The sequence below is a fragment of the Octopus bimaculoides genome, chromosome 29 (genome assembly GCF_046866305.1).
Source record: "Octopus bimaculoides isolate indiv1 chromosome 29, ASM4686630v1, whole genome shotgun sequence".
Taxonomy (NCBI): Eukaryota; Metazoa; Mollusca; class Cephalopoda; order Octopoda; family Octopodidae; genus Octopus; species Octopus bimaculoides.
This window is the reverse complement of record NC_142956.1, coordinates 7,518,423-7,543,010: the sequence shown is the minus strand read 5'-3', so window position 1 is coordinate 7,543,010 and position 24,588 is coordinate 7,518,423. Positions and strand designations below refer to the sequence as shown.

The following is a 24,588-nucleotide window of genomic DNA, read 5'->3' as shown; positions in this document are numbered from 1 at the left end:
GCTAGCATGGAAAGCGGACGTTAAACGATGATGATGATGATGATGATATGCTGATGATAATACAGAGAGTGTATATATCTATATTTAGATACACAAGATCTCTCTTACTTAAAGATGTGTGTATTGTGTATGTTTATGTCTGTATGTCAGTGTGTATATATATATATATATATATATATGTATATATATATATCATCATCATAATCATCATCATCGTTTAACATCCACTTTCCATGCTAGCATGGGTTGGACGATTTGACTGAGCACTGGTGAGCCAGATGGCTGCACCAGGCTCCAATCTGATCTGGCAGAGTTTCTACCACTGGATGCCCTTCCTAACACCAACCACTCCGAGAGTTTAGTGGGTGCTTTTACGTGCCACCGGCACGAGGGCCTGTCTGGCGGTACTAGCAACGGCCACACTCAAATTGTGTTTTTTACATGCCACCTGCACAGGAGTCAGTCCAGCGGCACTGGCAACGACCTCACTCAAATGTTTTGTTCATATGCCACCGGCACAAGTGCAAGTAAGGCGACACTGGTAATGATCATGCTCAAATGGTACTTTTTACGTGCCACCAGCACGGAAACCAGACTGCTGCTCTGGCAATGATCCCGCTTGTTTTTGTGTCCAAAAAAAGAAAGGTACACATAAGTGGGCTGGCTCCACCCCTGGTAAAGGCCACGGGTTATGGTCTTGCTGGGTCTTCTCATGCATAACAAAATATAATAGCAGAGTGTAAACCTGTATTATATTGAATGAAATCACAGTGACAACATGACTGACAACTCAGGTGTGGCAGCATTAGATAACGATATGAATTTACCCCAGGTGTGTCCATTATTCTCTTCTTATTATTTTATCAAAAATCATCCCGTCTAAAATTAACCATCGTTCTCTTTATGGTGTTTTGTGCATGTGTATGTGATATTGTTGGCGTTGTCATTGTTGCTGTCATCACTCCCATTTTGCTGAGCAATTGACAGTATTGCAGCCTCAGATATATCGTCCCGGATATACTACGACTACATACTGCACTGGTTAGGTGTTTGGTGGGTGAAATGAGGCCACGTCTACCTGTTGCGCTATTTCAAGTGAACACTTGATTTTTAGAAGTCAGTTTGGATCTTTTTTAAAACGGGGGCCACATTTTTCATTAATGTTTTACGTAGTGTTTTTGGTACGGAAAGACTTTCAAACTTCGTATACTTATCTATTTTGTGTTATAGAACAGAAAAATATTTTTGTATTCGAATTTATTTCATGTAAAAAATTGTCTTATTTCGATAATTTCAACCAATCACTGACAAGTATTCAGTTGTTTATATTTACTCCTTTGGCTGATTAAGCGATGTAAAGCGTATTTAATCTCCATACCTTCGTTTTATTTGCTTTTTTCATTTTAAATTTGCTTTAACCCTAACCCTAACCCTAGGGTTAGGGTTAGGGTTAATTGTTTCAGAATCGTTTGTTTATGTAGTCGGCACTTAATGTATATCGGCTGAATGGACGTCAGTGATTGGTTGAAATTACAGAAATACGACAACTTCAACATGGAATAACTTATGGATTTCTTTTTTTTTTAAGAAGACTAAGAGAAAAAGATGTTTTATATGACACATTCTACCAGTGATCCAAGTTTCAAAGTGTTTCGTTAATGAAAAATGTGGCCCCCGTTTTAAAAAAGATCCCAACTTTTCTCTCAAGATACTTACACTGTGTTGAGTATGCATGCTGACATTACACATCCATCGGAGCATACTGGCTTCATTCCTTGCGAGCTTACGTATGTCGTCAGTGGTCACGGCCCATGTTTCACTGCCATGTAGCATGGCTGTTCGTACACATGCATCATACAGCCTGCTTTTTACTCTGAGCGAGTGGCCCTTTGTCACCAGCAGAGGTAGGAGCTCTCTGAACTTTGCCCAGGCTATTCTTATTCTTATATATATATATATATATATATATATATATATTCTTATATATATACACACACGCACATACACACATACATTTACTTCCATATACATATTTCTATTAGCATATACTGATAGGCACCTAGCAAATCATGTCTTATGTGTATTATATATATATATATATATATATATACATATATATATATATATATATATATATATACAGTAATCCGTCTCCATATTGAAGTTCACCTATCATGGTTCTTTATTTAAGCTTATGTCAATTCCTTCTTGGTGTTGTTTTGTATTCATAATAAAAAAAATATAGAGAAATTATAAAACTAATTAAAAAGAATATACAGTACAGTACTGTTTCTACTTCACAGATTTTCGCCTATCACGAGGGTTTTGGAACATAACAACCGCGGTAGTTGAGGGAATAGTACACACACGCACGCACACGCACGCACACACACAAACGCACATGCACGCACATATATGTACATATATATATATATGCATACATACATATATGTGCACATACACATATATATAGTATGCATATATATATATATATATATATATATATGCAAAAACACATACACATATATATATGCTGCAAACTAATGTGTATATAACTGTTGTAATCATTAAAGACAGCCCACCTCCCATACACACACACACACACACACCCCTGAATTATCTAAGTCTGCATCCTTTGAAAATAAACAACACAGCAGGAGGGGGTAGCATGTATAACTCCCAATTTCCCACCCCCATTCCATCTCCTTCCTGGCCCCTGGGAGACATTCTCTGCTCACCCCTTTACTTTCTACCCAGCTTTCTATTCAACATAACCTACTTTTAGATCCCTAAAAAGAGAGAAGAGACAGACAGACAGACATAGATGGGTGAACAGATATATGCACAGTCTCTCTCTCTCTCTCTCTCTCTCTCTCTCTCTCTCTCTCTCTCTCTCTCTCTCTCTCTCTCTCTCTCTCTCTTTCTTTCTCTTACATCACATTCACATTTTCTCTTTTCTCTTTCCTTTTCACTTTCTCTCTCACCTCCCACCCTCCCTCTCCCCCTCTCTCGCTCTGCCCTTTTCTCTCAACATATTTCTCTTCCTAACTAACTGTATATATCTTTATGTATACATAAATCTATATCTCTGTCTGTCTATCTACACACAACTACATACTTGTGCTTGTATTTGTGTGCACACGTATGCAAAAAAATGTGTGTGTATATATGAGCACCTGTATGTGTGTGTGTCTGTATGTATACACACACATATATCATATTGGTGATGTGTCTTTGTCTTCAGTGTGGGTCACTCAACACCTGTTGAATGGATTTTGAAATTGGAAACCAAAGAAACCAGTTAACCAGGTGCAAGAGTGGCTGCGTGGGAAGAAGCTTGCTTCTCAACCACATGGTTCTAGGTTCAGTCCCACTGCATAGCACCTTGGGCAAGTGTCTTCTACTATAGCCTTGGGCCAACCAAAGCCTTGTGAGTGGATTGGTAGATGGAAACTGAAAGAAGCCCATCATATATATATATATACATATCTGTATGTATGTGTGTGTGTGTGTTTGTCCCCCATCACCATTTGACAACTGATGCTGGTGTGTTTACGTCCCTGTAACTTAGCGGTTCAGCAAAAGAGAATGGTAGAATAAGTACTAGGCTTCCAAAGAATAAGTCCTGGGGTAGATTTGCTCGACTACAGGCAGTGCTCCAGCATGGCTGCAGTCAAAATGAATGAAACGAATAAAAGAATACATATAGATGTGTGTGTGTGTGTGTGTTTTGTCATCTTATCTTGACATGGGTTGTTGTAAAGGAGTATCTGCATCCATCATAAAAGCAGACTCAGTCATTTCCAGTATTCTGTGTAATGATGTCTCTGCCATAGCAAAATACGACCTTGCTTGGAAACAGCTGAGGATTGGTGATAGGAAGAGCATCCAGTTGTAGAAAGTTACCTGAAGAAGAACTAATTGTTGCAGTAGTTGTTGTATTGGTGGTAGTTGTTGTAGTTGGCTCTCTTTACTATTTTGTGACAATCTCAAGTTACCATGGTTACTCTTCTTTACAGATGGAAATCTCCCTCCTCTGGAAAATGATGAGAAAAAAGGCATCCAAGAACTGCCACGGTGAGTCTTTGTTGTTGTTCTTGTTATTGGTGCCCACAGCCCCCACAATGATACTGCCACACATACACACACACATGCACAAGACTTCATCACTTCATCACAACTACCACCACCACCACCACTTTATCACCCTCACCACTCAACCGTCACACTCCCAACACCTACCCACCCCTCACCAATCAATATTGCACTGCTCCATCACTACAGATTTTCTATAGAAATTCGAGCCAGCACCGAAATCTATGATATTTCATATTTAGGTCTTCGTCATCGTTTAACGTCCGCTTACCATGCTAGCATGGGTTGGACAATTTGACTGAGGACTGGTGAAACCAGATGGCTACACCAGGCTCCAATCTGATTTGGCAGAGTTTCTACAGCTGGATGCCCTTCCTAACGCCAACCACTCAGAGAGTGTAGTGGGTGCTTTTACGTGTCACCCGCACGAAAACGGCCACGCTCGAAATGGTGTCTTTTATGTGCCACCCGCACAAGCCAGTCCAGGGGCACTGGCAACGATCTCGCTCGAAAATCCTACGGGAGCCAGTCAGGTGGTACTGGCAACGGCCACGCTCAAAATGGTGCATCTCATGTGCCACCCGCACAAGAACCAGTCCAGGGGCACTGGCAATGAGCTTACTTGGCTTGCCGGGTCTTCTCATGCACAGCACATTTCCAAAGGTCTCGGTCAGTAGTCATCGCCTCGGTGAGGCCCAATGTATGAAGATTTGTTCGAGATATGTTGCCAGTTGCAATTAAACTGTAATTTCTTACTTGTTAGATAAAGGCTTAGAAATTATTGTTTGATGACATTATTTAATTAGAAAAAACAAAATTTAATATACTCTGAGATTGTTTTAATTTGCTTCAGGCCTGTTTTAATTTGCTCTGAATTTATTTCAGTTATCTTTGAGTCTATTATAATTCACTTCAAGTTGAATTTCTTTCATGATTATTCTAATTTGTTCTTGGAATGTAATTCTGTGTGTTTGTCTCTTTTATAAACTGAGATAGATGTGTGATAGCATTAATTCTTAGCCTGTTTGTTCACATCTGTGTCTATAGCTGTCTTTCTTAGAATTTGACATGTGTGATGTAGTGATGTTCATGCATGCCTTGTTTATTCTTCATCTTTCTTTCACACACACGTTTGTATGTGAGTATATGTATGTGTGCATACATGTTCTCCTTTCTTTTCATTATATGAAAAATTCCTGCAGCTGGTCCCTAACTAAGATACAAAGTTCCATCATTGGAATGTAGAGAACAAAAACAATGTCACATTGTGAACCTAAGTAAAGTCTTTCATGTTTTTGCTCTTCACTTACAGATTACATTTATAATGCACAAGTATATGTGTGTATCTTGTGTATATGCGTATGTGTGTGTATATATATATATATATATATATATGTCTGATGGCACATGTTTCAGTGATTAGAGCATCGGGCTCACTATCATGAGGTAGTGAGTTTGATTCTCAGACTGGGCTGCATTGTGTTCTTGAGCAAGACACTTTATTTCCCGTTGCTCCAGTTAACTTAGCTGTAGAAATGAGTTGTGATGTCACAGGTGCCCAGCTGTATCGACCCCTTTGCCTTTCCCTTGGATAACATCAGTGGTGTGGAGAGGGGAGGTTGGTATGTAGGGCGACTACTGGTCTTCCATAAGCAACTTTGCCTGGACTTGTGCCTCAGAAGGGAACTTTCTAGGTGGAATCCATACTCATTCATGACCAAAGGGGTTCTTTACCTTACTTTACCTTTATGTATGTATATGTGCTTGTGTATATATGTATCATATATATTTCCATTTTAAACATTTCAGATATGGTGTCTGTTCAGCCTGATTTGACGCAAACAGTGGTCAGTATACGTCCAGCCAATGTTGACTCCCCAAACAACAACATTGAACCAACAGTCGACAAGACAGCCTCAATGAGCAACAAGTCGCAGCAGCTGGCACAGACCCTATCAAAAGGGGGCAGCAAGTATGGCCCTGGCGACCACATGTTGACAGAGAATCCCCTTGGTGGCTCCATGGAGAAGTTGGCCATCAAATCGCAACCCAAGAACACAATGTCCATGAGTTCAAGCATGTCAATGAACCAGCGGCCAATCTCAAACGGAGATGTCCAGTCAGCCAGTCGGTTATCACTCATGTCCACCCAGTTACCATGCAACATCGAAGCTGATGCCGTCATCTGGGGCACGTTTACGCACACTGGTGGACGACTGTGCCTCAATGAATCAGGTAAGTTATTTTTTTAATGATGGTGACGATGATGCTAGTTATAGTAATGATGATAATTATCATAATTTCAAATTTTGTTAAAAGGCCAGTAATTTCGGGGGAAGGTTGTAAGTCAATTACATCAACCCCGGTGTTCAACTGGTCCTTATTTTATTGACCCCTAAGAGGATGAAAGGCAAAGACAACCTCAGCGGAATTTGAACCTAAATGTAGACATAATGCCGTTAAGCATTTTGCCTGGCATCCAAATGAGTGGCACGGGTGCTTCGAAAGTGGAAGGGAGTCACTGGAAGACCCTCCATGAGTCACCGCCAGAAATGAGGTATAGTGCATCAAGAATTTGTCCCTGAGAGCCAGAGTTCTACCAAAATGTTTTGAAGTATTTGAGGGGGACGTTTGGTGAAAGTGACCAGATATGTGGTGTGTAAAGAACTGGATTATTCACTGAGGTCTCCTCACTCATGAGTTTCTCACCAAAAACAACATGGTATTGCTTTTGCACCTGTCCTATTCACCAGATTTAGCACCTGCATACTTTCAACTCCTCCTCAAGATGAAAATGTAGCTAAAAGGTCTCTGTTTTAACACCATTGTCAAGATCCAGATTAAATCACAGAAAGTCCTTGACTTGCTTACAGAAAATAACTTTCAGACTGGATTCCAAAAGTAGCAGGAATGCTGTGACCATTGTATTGCTGTGCAAGGTGGTTATTATGAAAGAGGTGATGTTAAAACTTAGGTAAATGAGTTATTTTTTTATTAAACATAAATAGTCTGGGAACCTTTTTGATACCACCTCATATATCTATACATATAGACATAATATATATATATATATATATATATATATATATATATATATATATATATATATATATATATATATATATATATATCTCAATATATAAAATATGTATATAATATATGTATATATAATATATATATAATATATATAATATATATATATATATATATATATATATATATATATATTATTTTGCTTAAAAGAGTTCCAACACTGTCTGTTTTTTATGTTTTATTTATATTCCTGCAGAACTAATGTGGGGTATAGAATATGGAATATACAATATATAATATAATATACAATATATAATATAAAATAAAATAAAAATGGATGGCACCATGAAATAAAGTATTGAATGTAGATGAAATATTGAGTGTTCAATATAAAGGATCAAATATATAAATATATAAATATAAATATATATATATAAAGGCGACTCGAGTTTCAGGGCTATTTCCCTTCGTCATGGCCGGTATGACAGTCTTTAACAGATATGACAGTCTTTAACAGATATATATATATATCAATGAAAAATATTTCAATACAAATGTATTAATTTCCAGCAAAATAAAGCCTTATAAGGGTATATATATATAAATTCAGAAGAGTGGTACAACAAGGCACCAATATTTACTGGAAATTTTTCATGTTTGTTGCACACACACATTTTTGCCAGTATATACGCAGTGAAGCTATACAATAGTGTCGTAATTGTATCGATTGCTATTTTCCAGTAAATATTGGTACCTTGTTGTACCACTCTTCTGAATTTATATATCATCATCATCATCATCATCATCATCCAACCCATGCTAGCATGGGTTGGACGATTTGACTGAGGACTGGTGAAACCGGATGGCAACACCAGGCTCCAATCTAATTTGGCAGAGTTTCTACAGCTGGATGCCCTTCCTAACGCCAACCACTCAGAGAGTGTAGTGGGTGCTTTTACGTGTCACCCGCACGAAAACGGCCACGCTCGAAATGGTGTCTTTTATGTGCCACCCGCACAAGCCAGTCCAGGGGCACTGGCAACGATCTCGCTCGAAAATCCTACGGGAGCCAGTCAGGTGGTACTGGCAACGGCCACGCTCAAAATGGTGCATCTCATGTGCCACCCGCACAAGAACCAGTCCAGGGGCACTGGCAATGATCTTACTTGGCTTGTCGGGTCTTCTCACGCACAGCACATTTCCAAAGGTCTCGGTCATTAGTCATCGCCTCGGTGAGGCCCAATGTACGAAGGTCTTGCCTCACCACCTCAGCCCAGGTCTTCCTGGGCCTACCTCTTCCACGGGTTCCCTCAACTGTTAGGGTGTGGCACCTTTTCACGCAGCTATCCTCATCCATTCTCACCACATGTCCATACCAGCGCAATCGTCTCTCTTGCACACCACAACTGATGCTTCTAATGTTCAGCCTTTCTCTCAAGATACTTACACTCTGACCTGTATTCACATTGACATTACACATCCAACGGAGCATACTGGCTTCATTCCTTGCGAGCTTACGTATGTCCTCAGCAGTTACAGCCCATGTTTCACTGCCATGTAGCATGGCTGTTCGTACGCATGCGTCATACAGTCTGCCTTTTACTCTGAGTGAGAGTCCCTTTGTCGCCAGCACAGGTAAGAGCTCTCTAAACTTTGTCCAGGCTATTCTTATTCTAGCAGCTACACTTTCAGCACACCCACCCCCACTACTAACTTGGTCGCCCAGATAGCGGAAGCTATCGACTACCTCTAGTTTTTCACCCTGGAATGAGATAGAAGTTGTTTCCTGTTTGTTTACAGTCTTTATTGCACCTGAACATCTGCCACAAACAAAAACTAACTTGCTAGCTAACCTGCCTTTGATGTTGCTGCACCTCTCATGTGTCCATAGCTTGCACCGGGTACATCTTATAGAGTTACTACCTACTCCTTTTCTACATACTGAGCAGGGCCATCTACCTGAAGGGGTTTGTGTTTTATCTACCTTCCTACTTATTAAAATTTTGGTTTTAGCTAGGTTGACTCTAAGGCCCTTCAATTCTAGACCTTGCTTCCACACCTGAAACTTCTCCTCTAGTTCTGATAGTGACTCCGCAATTAGGGCAAGGTCATCAGCATAGAGGAGCTCCCAGGGGCAACCTGTCTTGAACTCCTCTGTGATTGTCTGGAGGACTATGATAAATAAGAGGGGGCTGAGGACGGAACCTTGGTGGACCCCTACCTCTACCCCCAATTCATTGCTGTACTCATTTCCAACCCTCACCTTACTGGCAGCATCTCTGTACATGGCTCGCACAGCTCTCACTAACCATTCTTCTGTCCCAAATTTCCTCATTGACCACCAGATAAGGGATTGGGGGACCCTGTCAAAGGCTTTCTCCATGTCAACGAAAGCCAGGTACAGAGGTTTATCCTTAGCTAGGTATTTCTCCTGCAACTGTCTCACTAGAAATAAGGCATCAGTAGTGCTTTTACCTGGCACGAACCCAAACTGCATCTCATCTAAATTGATTCGCTCCCTAATTAGTTGGGCTATGACCCTCTCTGTAACTTTCATAACCTGATCTAACAGCTTGATGCCTCTGTAATTATTTGTATCTAAAGCGTCACCTTTACCTTTGTAGCAGTTGACTATGGTGCTGCTACACCAGTCATTGGGTATGACTCCTTCGTGTATCACCTGGTTCGTAATACGGGTGACTAGGCTATAGCCAACACTGCCAGATATTTTGAGCATCTCTGCAGTGATTCCTGATGGGCCGGGGGCTTTCCCGGTCTTCATACTCTTAATTGCTTTATCTACCCTGGTACTATCAACTCGGATAGCTGGTCCCTCTATTGGGTCGACATACGGCAGGCTCTCTTTCTCCCATTCATTCTCTTTATTAAGCAATCTATCGTAGTGGCATCTCCAGACCTCTTTCTTTGCATCCTCATTTAGTGCAAGCGTACCATCATCCATGCGAACACATTTCTCTCCTACAACATCACTATTCTCTCTCCTACACTGTCTTGCAACACGAAATACCTCGAGTCTTTGGTACTCACGGCGCAGAACATTGGCAAATCTTTCCTTATCTGCTTCCCCTCTGGCTAAATAAACCTGTCGCCTAGCCTCCCTTCTGGTACATTGGTACAATTCCCTGCTACCACCGTTCTTCCAGTCCTTCCAAGCCTGTTTCTTTTGTCTAATAGCCCTGTCTACCTCCTTGTTCCACCACCACGTTACTCTGGGTCAGGAGGGGACCTTACACCACCCACAAATCTGGTCGGTGGCTTTCAACAGGTTGTCCCGCAGAAATCTCCAATTGTCTTCCATGTTGTATGATGCTATATCCCCTTCTATTTCGTTAAATGCTTCAAGTAACTTGTCTCTAAGTCTCTGTTCGTTTGCAGGGTCTTTAAGCTTCCACACCCTTCTCCTCCAAGCCTGTCTAATTCTGGGAACCCATTTTGCCTTGATCCCAAAGTCGCTAACTACTAATCTATGTTGTGGGGTACATTCTTCGCCAGGGTAGGTTTTGGCATTTATAAGCCGCCCTCTTTCCCTATTTCTGGTAAGGATGTAGTCGATTTGGCTAGAGTGTCTGCCGGAGTGGTAGGTGACTAGGTGAATGGCAGGTTTCCTGAAGTTGGCATTGCAGACCATAAGATCGGTTGCATCACAGAACTCCAGCAGTCTGGTTCCCTCTTCGTTGCGGGAACCGAAGCCATAGCCTCCATGTATGCCATGGAAGCTTCCAGCACGACGTCCGACATGACCGTTGAAGTCTCCAGCCACAAAGAGAAGGTCCCTGTCACTCGTCGACGAGGTAGTTTGCAAGAGGGTGTCATAGAATTGGTCTTTCAGACCATCTGGTAGCCCCGGTTGAGGTGTATAGGCTGAGATGACAGTAGCTAATCTATGATGAAGCACTAGTCTGATCTTAAGTACTCTGTCACTTACTCTAACGACCTCGATTACCTTATTCACCCATTTCTCCGCTAGAAGTATTCCTACGCCCACGACCCCGTCAGTGTTCCCTGCCCAGAAAATCTTGTACCTGTGTTCTTTGCCTGTGAGGAACCTCGCAGAACCTCCTCTCCATCTTACTTCCTGGATGCAGCACATATCTACGCATCTCCGTTCAAGCATCTCAACAATTTCACCAGATCTACCTTTCAGCGTGCCGACGTTGAGAGTGCCAATCCTAACAGTATGGGTGTTGGGGTTGTGGGCCTGTAGCCTGGGAAGGGGGAAAGCAGTGTCGTGTACCTGAAAAGAAAACTTGCAATTGGAAGAATTCATAAGCAAAACAGTACCTACAACCTGCAAACATTACTCAAACTTAATGCGCTACCCAAAGGTAGGGGAGAGGATGGCCAAGGCCACTAGATGGGTTCCGGGAGACAGCCGAGGATGACAGGATGACAGAGGAATGCACTTCCGGTGGAGGGGGTGGGAGGGCGGGTGTACCATCAGCGAGGAGATAGGGCTCTTAATCGTAGATTTTAAATATTTGAGAGACAACAATGCATAAATCGTAATTTTTAAAAGAGCAATGAAATCTAGGTGAATAGAATATATACGTAGCATGAATTTAGGAAGCTTAGAAAATGAATAAGTATGAATTTAAGACAAAAACTGAATTCAATTGAATTTCATGGAGAGAAACAAGATAAATAATAGAGGGCAGACTAAAGCGCGAAAGGTATGAGATGTTTGAGGCCGTAAATAAATTAAAATCTCTATCTTATCTGCATCTTGGAGACTTCGTCGTAGTATGTCAGCGGAGAAGAGATTGAGATAATTTAGAATGGATTTCTCATTTATATATACCCAGAACCTGAAGACCTTAAGGAAAAACTACGAGAGAGAGAGAGAGAGAGAGAGAGAGGGGGGACTGATTTAGAGAGGATGGAGGGGTAGACAGAGGCATGGCGGGAGAAAAGATCATCATCATCATCATCATATATATATATATATATAAAGAGAGAGAGAGAGGGGGGGGACCAGTCAAGCAGCACATCACGTTGTAATTCTTGGGCTGAGAAATCAACACTTAAAAGCCATAATTTTAAGGAGCGATAAGAATTTTTGAATAAAGGAAAATGGGTAGGGGTGGGTAGGTACCGTCAGCGAGGAGATAGGGCTCTTAATTGTAGATTTTAAATATTTGAGAGACAACAATGCATAAATCGTAATTTTTAAAAGAGCAATGAAATCTAGGTGAATAGAATATATACGTAGCATGAATTTAGGAAGCTTAGAAAATGAATAAGTATGAATTTAAGACAAAAACTGAATTCAATTGAATTTCATGGAGAGAAACAAGATAAATAATAGAGGGCAGACTAAAGCGCGAAAGGTATGAGATGTTTGAGGCCGTAAATTAAAATCTCTATCTTATCTGCATCTTGGAGACTTCGTCGTAGTATGTCAGCGGAGAAGAGATTGAGATAATTTAGAATGGATTTCTCATTTATATATACCCAGAACCTGAAGACCTTAAGGAAAAACTACGAGAGAGAGAGAGAGAGAGTGAGAGAGAGAAAATATGTATATATACATATATATACATGTGCATGCGTACATATATATAGTGGCGGGGGCATCATAGCCTTGTTTTGAGAGGAATTCTTTGGAGTTTCAATATTTCGCCACTGGATAGATGGGTGTTTCGTTCATCACCCTCAAACAACCTTTCTTCCTGGACCTTTTGAGTGGGATTGGCTATACAATCTGAAGAAAATTCTATCTGTACCTCACCTGCAAGGTCATGCACTGTTTATCTTGATATGAGATCAGCACGTCACACACATCTAGTTGTGATGCATGTGCCTGGTGTACCCTTATCAGACGGGTAGTCATGATGGGTATATTGGGCTTCGTATATTTGTCCCCAACATCACTTTGATGTCATACATTGCTCTCACTCAATAATAATAATAATAATAATAATAATAATAATAATAATAATAATAATAATAATAATAAATAATAAGGATGGAAAAGTGTGCTTTGTTAAAAATGAAATGAGGAAGATCTGAAAGAAGCCAGGGAATTGAAATGCCAAATGAGCAAACAGTGAGTGCAGTCAAAAAAGGACAATGGAATAAATATTTGGGAATACTGGAAGCAGACAGGATTAAAAAAAAAAATTAGACTTGACAAGAAATGATATAAAGAAACTTGACAGAAAAATTAGGAAGTTGTTGATGATGTATGGAACCCACCATCCGAAAGCTGATATCAACTGGCTGTACTTGAAGAGAGACCAGGGTGGAAGAGACTTAATAGCAGTAGAAGAATGTGTACAGATGGAAAGAAGAAGTCTAATAGAGTATTTACAGAGCAGCAGAGAAAAAAATACTAGAGACAGTTAATGAAGACAGAATCTACCAAAGACAGGTGATGAAGCACATAATAGGAGAAAAGAACAAGAACAAAATACAAAAGGAGTATGTCAGACAGATCAAAGAGAAACCTCTGCATGGCCAATTTTGGAGAATCACTGAAGAGTGGAACAAGATCCTTGGCTTAGTTAAAAAAAAAGGAGGAATTAAGAAAAGAAACAGAGAGCCTAATTGTAGCAGCCCAAGATCAAGCGATAAAAACAAACAACTTGAGAAAAAATATAAATGGAGAGAATGTGTCAGGAAAATGTAGAGCCTGTGAAACTTGGAACGAGACAGTGGCGCACATTGTGGAAGAATACTCCAAGTTGGCGCGGGAAGAATATAAGAAATGGAGGCATGACCAGGTTGTAAATGTTTTACACTGGGAACTGTGCCAGAAATGGGGATTTGAAGCTGGAAACATATGGTACAATCACCGAGTTGAATGAGTACTGGAATTGAAGAAATGTAAGATTTTGTGGGACTTTGCTATTCAAATAGACACGAAGTTAGAAAATAATAGATCAGATATAACAATTATAGGTAAAGAAAAGCAAAGTTGCTAAATCATTGACCCATTATTCTCGTTTGAGTCCAGAATCATAAAGAAAGAGGTAAAAGACAAAGAAAATACAATCCCTTAAAATTTGAAATAGGAAGAATTTGGAGCATGAGAACAGTAAAGGTCATACCTATAATAATTGGTGCATTAGGAACAGTAAACCAAGATATAGACAAATGGTTGAAGGAGATTGAAACAGAATACCTGGTAGAAATCCTACAGAAAGTTTGTCTCTTAAGGAGAGCAAGGATTGATTATCAGGAGGGTTCTAAACACTTGAAAGACTGCTGAAAACTTGTGGATACCTAAGGCTACAGGCAGTAACCCACTATCCACATAATTCCTACCAGGAATAAGACCGAACCTGAGACAAACTAAAATAGTAATAATCCTGTCTACTAAAGATACAAGGCCTGAAATTTTTGGGGAGGAGCTTGTCAATTATATCAACTCATGTGTGTAACTGGTACTTTCATCGATCCCAAAAGGATGGAAAGCAAAGTCAACCTCTGCAGAATTTGAACTCAGAACGTAATGATGGATGAAGTGCTGCTAAACATTCTGCCTGGCGTGCTAACGATTCTGCCAACTCACCAACCTAATAATAATAAGAAGAAGAATGATTTCTGTTATTGGCCACAAGGGTGCAAGACAATGACAACAGAGGATGAGATATGACACAGAATCAAGGGAAGACTCTACCACATTAAATGATACAACAAAGGGACATATATATAAATGTAAATCACAAAAATAAATAACTGAGCCCCAAAAGCAAGGCAGTTCACTTAGAGTAATACTGTATATATTGATGGGAAAGCATTAAAACTGTTTCCTCCTTCACTTATATTGTGTCCAATGATACTGAGATGGATAGAGGAATTGAGAGACTTAGAAATATTAATATCTCTGTTTTTGAAAACCAGTGGATGTATTCCACTGAATTTAGCTAAATAATCCTTCGTACAGACGGTCAGTAGCGACACCTGCTGGGTTCGGCTGCTCTACATTGATAAGGGGCAATACCCCGAAACTAGTCTGTAGATGCCAGACCAGCAAGGAAAAGCGGCTGACCTCCCCTGTTCGAAGGTTATAATGGACACAGGTTCGTGTGTCACATAGCTAGAGGCGGTGACCTCTTGGAGCTAATCAACGGCAGCATTCGTCTTGATTACTATACCATCTCCCAAGCATAGGTAGTACTGCCATCTTCCAGTTTCTTTCCTTCTCCTTAAAAAAACATACTCAGAGTAAATCCATTCGGCCTCTCCACTCTTGCTACTCCCATCCTCCAATAATAATGGTTTTCTGTTTGTCTGCTATTTCAGGTGTGAGTCTAACTGTTCCCGAAGGTGCCATTTGTAAAGGAGATAGTGAAGAGGTCTTCCTGGCCGTATGTAGAGATGATAAAGACAGACCTAAATTAACAGGTGAGTTGTTGCTATGACAACTGTGTCCGTAGGTGGTCCATTGGGTCTCACTATAATGTAGAGACCTGATGACATAAGACAGAAGGGTGTGATTTGTGGGAAATTTGGCTGCTATTTCTACCAGGCCTAGCTGTCTCATCAGAGATTGGCTCATACACACACACACACACACACACACACACACATCAGATAGTAGGGTGTGATATGAGGGAGATTTGGCTGCTATTTCTACCAAGTCTAGGTACTATATAGAGGTATCCTTCATTGGCTTATACATGTATACATGCATATGACTGTAGAGTGTGATTTGATGGACACTTGGCTGCTATTTCTACCAGGTCTAGCTACCATATAGATTCATTGGGAGACCATTACATGGTAGCTAGACCTGTTAGAAATAGCAGTCAAACACCACCACAACACCATACACATACCACCACCATCATACCACTACCACCTCCGCCCCCCCCCACTAACATGTTGTTCTCTTATTTCCAAACAAACAGACAATACTCAGTTCAGTAATTCTGTGCGGCCCCCACAAGTGTATTACTGAAGAAACCTGTTGTCATATCGTTCCAACATTGCGCCAACATGTGGCAGGGGGCCTGGATTTTGTCAGTCTATAACTGCGACACACCCATAGATGAAGCTTCATACTGGACAGTAAGTGACTATCATTGCTTAAAGGATTGTACTTACTGTTTGTCTATTTTTCTGTCTTTCTGTGTTTGTCGGTGGGTTTATCTAATCACTATATGTCTATCTTGTATATCTTGGACTTAAATATAATATGTAAAGGTAAAATCCAAAGGATCAAAGTGTAGGAAGTCAGTAAGCTTCGTCCAGTCTGTTGAAGGTATAGAAACAACTTTCAGGAACAATAGTGGTTTATTGACGTGGAAGTTGGTAAGTTTTTCCAATATCAAAGTTCAATAAGCTGGAAAAAGTTATTTGTAGTTTACAGTTAGTAGCAGGGGTTGCTGTGTGTGAATAAAAATCCCAAATTGAGGGAATGGAGTAGATACAATCCAGGCTACATATGTTTCATAACTAGCAGAACCTTGGAAGCAGAAATTGCCCAAACGAGGGGTAACCTGCTACTCAACAATTCGCTAGCTGATTACCCCTCATTTGGGTAATTACTTCTGAGGTTCTCCTAACTATGAAACATATGTAGCCTGGATTTTATCTACTCCATTCCCTAATTTTGGATATATATGTATATATACAGATGTGGATATGTGGCAAGAAGTTTACTTCCCAACCATACGGTTCCATGTTTAGTCTCACAATGGGACAACTTGGACAGATGTCTTCTACTATAGCCTTGTGAGTGGATTTGGTAGAGGGAAACTGGAAGAAACCCATCATATATCTATATATATAAAAAATGAGAATGTGTGTCTGTCTGTCTGTCTGTCTGTCTGTCTGTCTGTCTGTGTGAATCCCTAAAACTCGAGAACTACGCAACCAATTTCATTAAAATTTTACACATGCCTTACTTAGGGTTCCAGTTGTGTTTTAGTCAAAAAAAATTATTAACTTCTTGCAGAGTTCGAGCACACGGCAACATAATATCTCCTCCACTATTTAAGTATTACGTGTCAAAAGTGAAACAAAAACACTCATGTCAAATACTTTCACTTTAAAAATGAAACTATTCCACTAACTGAAACAATCACATTTCGATACTGTAGTGACATATACTTTCACAGAGAGAGAAAGAGAGAAAGAGAGAGACAGAAAGAGAGAGACAGAGAGATGTATATGTATACATATACATGTATATGTACACCATTTCGATACTGTAATGACAGATACTTTCAGAGAGAGAAAGAGAGAACGAGAGAGAGAGAGAAAGAGAGAACGAGAGAGAGAGAGATGTATGTGTATACATATAGATGTACACGTATATGTATATATATATAGATCTATACATACATGTATATGTATACATATGTGTAGATGTATGTATATATATATAGATGTACATGTAATATGTACACATATATACATATATACATGCATACAGATATCTATACATATATACACCCATCACACATACATACACATGCACACAAACACACACATTAGTCATTTGTTTTCTTATCCAAAACTACGTCAAAAGTACTGAATGGATCTTTATGAAATTTGGAAATTATATTCTTTGCATAACGGCCATAACTCCCATGAAAATTCATATATTTTTGATGTTGATGAAATTTTAACCCGAACATAACAGATGAGCATTATTTAGAAAATGATGTCACACGTTATCGAGACTACCATTCTTTCTGGATGTGCAAAAGGGTATGACGTCTTTATTCCAAGAATTCCTCTTACTCCATCAGGAGCAGACATTCCTTTTACATTCAGAAGACTACAATTCCCCCTTCGTGTGACTTTTGCCATGTCCATAAACAAATATCAGGGTCAAACACTGTCTGTAGCTGGTCTTCTCTTGGAAGAGCCCTGCTTCTCACATGGACAACTGTATGTTGGCTGCTCAAGAGTGGGCAGCAACAAAAAACCTATTTGTATATGCTCCACAAGGGAAAACAAGGAACATAGTTTACAATGAGGTGTTATAATCACAACAGCAAGAAAGTATGTACATGATCACCTTCTTTTATGAAACTTCATTGACTTTCATATATTTATATTGATATACATATATATACGTGTGTTTGGGTGCGTGTGTGTATATACATCTCTCTATATAAAGATGATGCGTAGTCTAGACGGCGTTTTTAGATTTCATTATTCTCTTTAACCCGGGCAACGCCGGGTATTTCTGCTAGTATATATATATATATATATATATATATATATATATATATATATATATATATATATATATAATGTCAGTTGCTCCATCAAATGCTGAGATAAAAAAGGCCATGAAACAGCTCATGAATGGAAAGTCATCTGGCAATGATAGCATACCAGCCGAGATATGTGGAAGCAGTTTCCTGCTGAACAAGTTATGTGGACTATTTTCCTTAATCTGGGAATCAGGATCAGTCCCACAGGAGTTCAAAGACACTTCTATTGTATATCTTTATGAGCACAAAGGTAACAAATGTGAATGTGAAAACCATAGAGGTATCTCCCTTTTATGTGTTGCTGGGAAGATCCTTGGAAGGGTTATCTTAGATTAAATGATGCCCTTGCCAGATTAGTATTGCTTGAATCTCAGTATGGATTTTGGGCTGGTAGAGGCACAGTGGATATGATTTTTAGTCTAAGGCAGCTGCAGGAAAAGGCTCATGAGCACGACCTTCTTGTCACTTTTGTAGATCTAACTAAATGTTTCAATACCATATCTAGGGATGCTCTTTGGATTGTCCTTAGAAAGCCAAGTATTCCAGAAAAGATAGTCATAATTTCTTTCCATCAAGAGATGATGGCTTCTATTAGATCTAGCAGGGAAATGTTTCATTCATCATTCTTTCACAGTCTCAAATGGAACAAAACAAGGCTGTGTTCTTGCATCACTTTTATTTGCTCTGTATTTCTCCATCATGATGGAAACAGCATTCGAGGATGTTAAAGGAGTAAAGTTTGAGTACAGAACTGGTGGTGGCTTGTTCAACGAACAGCACTTCAGAGCAAAAACTAAGATGCTGGTGGAAACAGTTCAAGATTTGCTCTTTGCAGTCAATTGTGCACTTGTAGCGCACACACTTGAGGACATGCAATGGATTCTAAACAACTTCTCACATGTATCAAAGGCTTTTGGTGTGACCATCAGCATCAAGAAAACTGAGCTTGTTCATCAGCCCTTTTCTGACCATCTTCCCACTGTTGCCCCTACTGTATATATTGATGGGAAAGCATTAAAACTGTTTCTTCCTTCACTTATATTGTGTCCAATGATGCTGAGATGGATAGAGGAATTGAGTCCAGAATTAGGAAGGCTGCCTCCACTTTTGGTAAGCGTTTATCACAGGCTTTGGCATAGCCACAATGTATCATTGAAGGTGGAAGCTGATGTATATAAGCCAGTAGTCTTGACAACATTGCTTTCTGGTGCTAAATCTTGGACTCTGTACCAAAAGCACATCAACCAGCTTGATGCTTTTCATATGTAATGCTTGCGTACTATCTCCAACAGGAAACCAAGTGACCATATTCATAACAGTGAGGTACTAACAAAATGCAATATATCAGGTATTGAAGCCATCCCCATCAAAATACAACTTAGATGGTCAGGTCATCTCTCACATATGAGTGATATCAGAATTCCGAAGCAACTTCTCTTTGGCCACTTCCCCACAGGAGACTCCCCTGTTCGAAGGTTATAATGGACACAGGTTCGTGTGTCACAGCCAGCTAGAGGCGATGGCCTCTTGGAGCTAATCAACGGCAGCATTCGTTCTATTTTTTTGGACTGCCATGTTGGCTTGGCAATAACTATTAATATCCAGTACCGCTGCCGTAGTCTCCTTTAGAGAGACTTAGAAATATTAATATTTCTGTTTTTGAAAACCAGTGGATGTATTCCACTGAATTTAGCTAAATAATCCTTCGTACAGACGGTCAGTAGCAACGCCTGCTGGGTTCGGCTGCTCTACATTGATAAGGGGCAATACCCCGAAACTAGTCTGTAGATGCGAGACCAGCAAGGGGAAGCGGCTGACTTCCCCTGTTCGAAGGTTATAATGGACACAGGTTCGTGTGTTACATAGCTAGAGGCGGTGGCCTCTTGGAGCTAATCAACGGCAGCATTCGTCCTGTTTTTTGGATTGCCATGTTGGCTTGACGATAACTATTAATATATATATACACAAATATATATATATATATATATATATATATATATATATATATATATATATATATATATATGTGTGTGTGTGTGTGTGTGTGTGTGTATACACATATACATATAATTCTCTTTATCTCCCCTTGTCCCCTTTTCGTTTTTTTCTCTCTCATCCTTTCTGTAATTCTTTTCCTCTCTCCTTCCCTGTTCTCCATCTGTCCTTCTCTCTTTCTCACTCTCCCTCCTTTACTCTCTCGTTGCTCACACATGACCATTGGCCATCTTTCTTTTCCTAACTTGAGCTTCTTTTTTTCCTGTTGATCTGGCACACAGATCACACGCATTCTTGTCTGTCTCCTCTCCTATCTTTTCTTTTGTCAAAGCTTGTTCCTCCAGCGTTTGCCACCTCACCTTGTTATGGCTTAGCAGCCCTTACTGTTTGTTTTCATTGTTCTGTTTTTGTAACCAAATTTGACCCTCTGCAAATCCCAAATTTTATATTGCTTTGTGGGAGCAACTGTTTCTCAAAGACACATCTTGTTGTAATTGCTCGAAATGTGGAGTAGATAAAACAACCGACACCTGATGAAGGGTCGTTCTTTATGTTACTTGTCTTGTTTTCCATTTGTTTATTTCATTGTTCGCAAAAAAAGTTTGTATTCCATGTTTTCGTATTTCATGTTGTTTACGTTTTCAGACGTCCTGTACCCATATATGTACATGTATATACATATATATGTAAGTATGTACATATATGTATGTATATATGCATATATATATATTATTATATGATTGAACACCACATATCCATTTCCATGTATATATATATGTATATATGTACATATATCACTATATATATAATAAATTTATCATTGTTTGTCTTAAATTTTATGTCTATATATTTTTTGCATATGCACACACACATACATATGACATATATCTGTGTGTGTGTGTGCGTGTGTGTGTGGGCAATGCTGTCTGTGTATTTTTTTTCTCTCTGATTAGTCTAATTAACAGCCAATTAGTATTTATTAACAATTTCACAATTATCTCAATCAAACTTAAACTTTCATTATTTTTCATAAAGAGAACAATTCAAATCAGTTGCTGTGTTTCTGTTTCATTTCAATTGTATTATTAACAATTATTACAATAGTAATAAGTGAGGCATTAATGATTCATGACTTCTTAATTAGTTGTAATCAATAGTCGTGCAGTGCTACAAAACTTTCTCAACATACTGCATATTCCGGTGTTTCTAAACTATATTTTTGCCCATGGATCCCTTTCATTCCTATTAGCTGGACCTTCCTAGCTATTTGATGTTTTTAAAAAAGTCCTATAATATTTTTAGAATTAAATCATCATTTGACGAGGGGTACAAATATATGAAGCCCAATATACCCATCATGACTACCCATCTGATAAGGGTACACCAGGCACATGCAGCACAACCATATGTGCACAGCATGGTGATCTCATATCAAGATAAACAGTGAATGACCTTGCAGGTGGGACCCTGTTAGAATTTTCTTCAGTTACATTGCTCATCCTGCTGAAAATGTCTGAATAAGGTTTCTTTAAGGAAGATGAACAAAACACCCTTGTTTCCAGAGGTAAATTATTCAAACCTCAAAGAATTCCTCTCAAAATATGGCTGTGATTCTACCCTGCTACCTCTGCTCATGATCAGAGATGCTTATATTATCAGCTCAACTGGTTATGGTCAAACAAGTGACAAGCAAATCTACAGTATTCATCATCATCATCATCATCATCAATTTTTAAAATCTGTTTTTCATGCTGGCATAGGTTGGACAGTTTGACAGGAACTAGCAAGACCAGGGGCCACATCAGCTTTCATAGTCTGCTTTGGCTTGGTTTCTATGGCTGAATATCCTTCCTAATGCCAACCACTCATCTCTCATCTCTTTGTAAGGTTCAGAATTTTCAGATCGGCCTTCAGTACTTCATCCCATGTCTTCCTGGGTCTCCTTCTCTCACAACTTCTCTCCACTTTAAGTGATCAGCACTTCTTTATGCAGCTGACCTCATCCATCTGCATCATAAGACCAAACCAGCACAGTCTCCTCTCTTCCACACTGCATATCAATATTACAAGGAATTGTATAAAAAGAAATTGTTAAAATATTTTGTGTATTGTAGATAATTTTTTGTGCAACAAAATTTTATATGGACCTTCATTGGAAACCACTGTTATATACAACATACATTTATGCGTGTGTCATCATCATTGTCATTTACTTCCCAACCACATGATTCCAGGTTCAGTCCCACTGTGTGGCACATTGGGCAAGTGTCTTCTACTATATCCTTGGGCCAACCAAAGCCTTGTGAGTGGATTTGGTAGACAGAAACTGAAAGAAGCCCAATATATGTGTATGTGTGTGTATCTGTGTTTGTGTCTCACCACCACTTGACAACTGTTGTTGGTGTGTTTACATCCCTGTAACTTAATTATTTGGCAAAAGAGACCAATAGAATAAGTACCAGGCTTTAAAAAACAAAAAAGTCCTGGGGTCAATTCGTTCAACTAAGAGTTCTTGAAGGTGGTGCCCCAGCATGGCCACAGTTCAATGATTGAAACAAGTAAAAGACAGAAGATATCTTTTTCACTTATGTCAATCATTAAACTGTGGCCATGCTGGGGCACAGCATTGAAGAATTTTTAGTCAAGTGAATCAACCTGTGTGTGTGTGTATGTATACGGCCTTCCATTGCATACACTGTCTATCCAGGGTTTAACAATTATTTCCAGGATCTCAATGTAAATGGCAGTGTTAACTCTAAGGCCTTGTGGAAAGAAGTAAGGTGGCATCACATGTGCTTCATTGCTAACAACCCCTAAAACCATGACAGTTGCAGGAAATTTTGTATGCATAACACTTGGAACTTCAGAAGGGTCTGCACATAACCATCTGTCATTTCTTCTGTTAACTTTTTGATTTTGGTTGAAATTTTTCTCGTTTTAGAAAAACCAAATCAAATCTTCTTCTGCTGGATTTTTCAGTTTGTTTAAGAGCCTTTTAGATCTGATATAGTGATTTTTTTTTTTTTTTTTTTTTTTTTTGCTTTTTCTGTCAAATCGACCTTTCCTCATCATATAAGACTTATATCTGGACAACATTTCTGGCTGTTCCTCCTGACACATGGAGATCTTTTGCATTTGACCTCATGGACTTTCTGGGATTGTAATCAATGGATAAATTCAGGTGTTTTGATGATTTCAGAGCATTTAGAATGCTTTTTATGCTTTGATACTGGTGATACGTTTCCATCTTCAGTCTCTAGCTTTTTAGAAACTTTGTAGACAAAAGATCTGGCAACTTTTAAAAATCAAGATATTTCTAAATCACTATGCCTTTATAACCACAATAACAGCATGTCTCTTCATTTCTTGAGTAAGCTGAGGGTCTGCCATTATTATTTTCTGAAACAAAAATTATACAGAGTTAGCAAAAAATGCAGCAATGACCCCAAAAAGTTATGTCTTCAAATACCTTATGCACCCTGTATATGCAATGTAATGTTGACCCTCTTCTTCTCTATTTTCAGAAACTTGTTACCCTTGGCCAAGAGACAATCAACGTGGCCAGCTCGACCCAAACCATTGTCACATAATGACTGAACAGCTCCAGCGTTATACACTCATAGGCGAGTCAGTGCCTGGAGGTCGTGCGATTAAAATTCTGCGTCTTGTCGCCTTTGCACCCGCTATGCCACCCTCAATGGATTACAGCATCAGGGTTTACGTTGTGGAGGATACCCAAGATGCGTTGGAGGTAAGAACACTCACTCTCTGTTTTTGCATAGGTGCATTGTCTCCTTGAGCAAGACACTTTGTTTCACCTTGCTCAGACTACTTGACTCTATACATGTACCAGCCAACTACTAGTGTAGCCCTCTCTCTTTCTCTCTCTCCCACTCTTTCTCCCTCTCCCCTCTCTCTCTCTTTCTCTCTCTCTCCCACTCTTTCTCTCTCTCTCCCCTCCCTGACAATAAGATCCCTAATGTTCTGCAGAGTTAAGACAGGTAGGGAGATGGCTGTGTCTCAATGTGACTCCATCTGCACCTAATACAACTAGCAAAGGCTGGGTATCAACTGCGAAGTCATATGCAGTTCCAAATAGCTGCCATCTCTTCATATTTCTGTATACATGTGTATGTCTGTGTACATACACACACACATATTTAGGTTAATAAATAATTCAAATATTTGCATTTCAAATAATCTTTTCCAGAAATCAACTATTGTAAAAATTTTATACGATAACGTCACATGTTCTATATGTACCTTA

At 39.4% G+C, this 24,588-nt stretch overlaps 2 protein-coding genes across 4 annotated transcripts in view; one reads left to right on the top strand and one right to left on the bottom strand.

The window, feature by feature from the left end:
- The window catches only part of LOC149130325 (uncharacterized), a 179,790-nt gene that overhangs the window by 90,481 nt on the left and 64,721 nt on the right, over window positions 1-24,588 (bottom strand). The window lies entirely within an intron of this gene.
- The window catches only part of LOC149130326 (netrin receptor UNC5B-b-like), a 64,536-nt gene that overhangs the window by 5,841 nt on the left and 34,107 nt on the right, over window positions 1-24,588 (top strand). Inside the window, 8 exon segments of the mRNA XM_089345701.1 lie at window positions 4,020-4,077; window positions 4,949-5,052; window positions 5,905-6,330; window positions 15,397-15,498; window positions 15,997-16,034; window positions 16,036-16,164; window positions 23,846-23,879; window positions 23,882-24,072. Of these exon segments, the coding sequence (XP_089201827.1) occupies window positions 4,020-4,077; window positions 4,949-5,052; window positions 5,905-6,330; window positions 15,397-15,498; window positions 15,997-16,034; window positions 16,036-16,164; window positions 23,846-23,879; window positions 23,882-24,072 (1,082 nt within the window).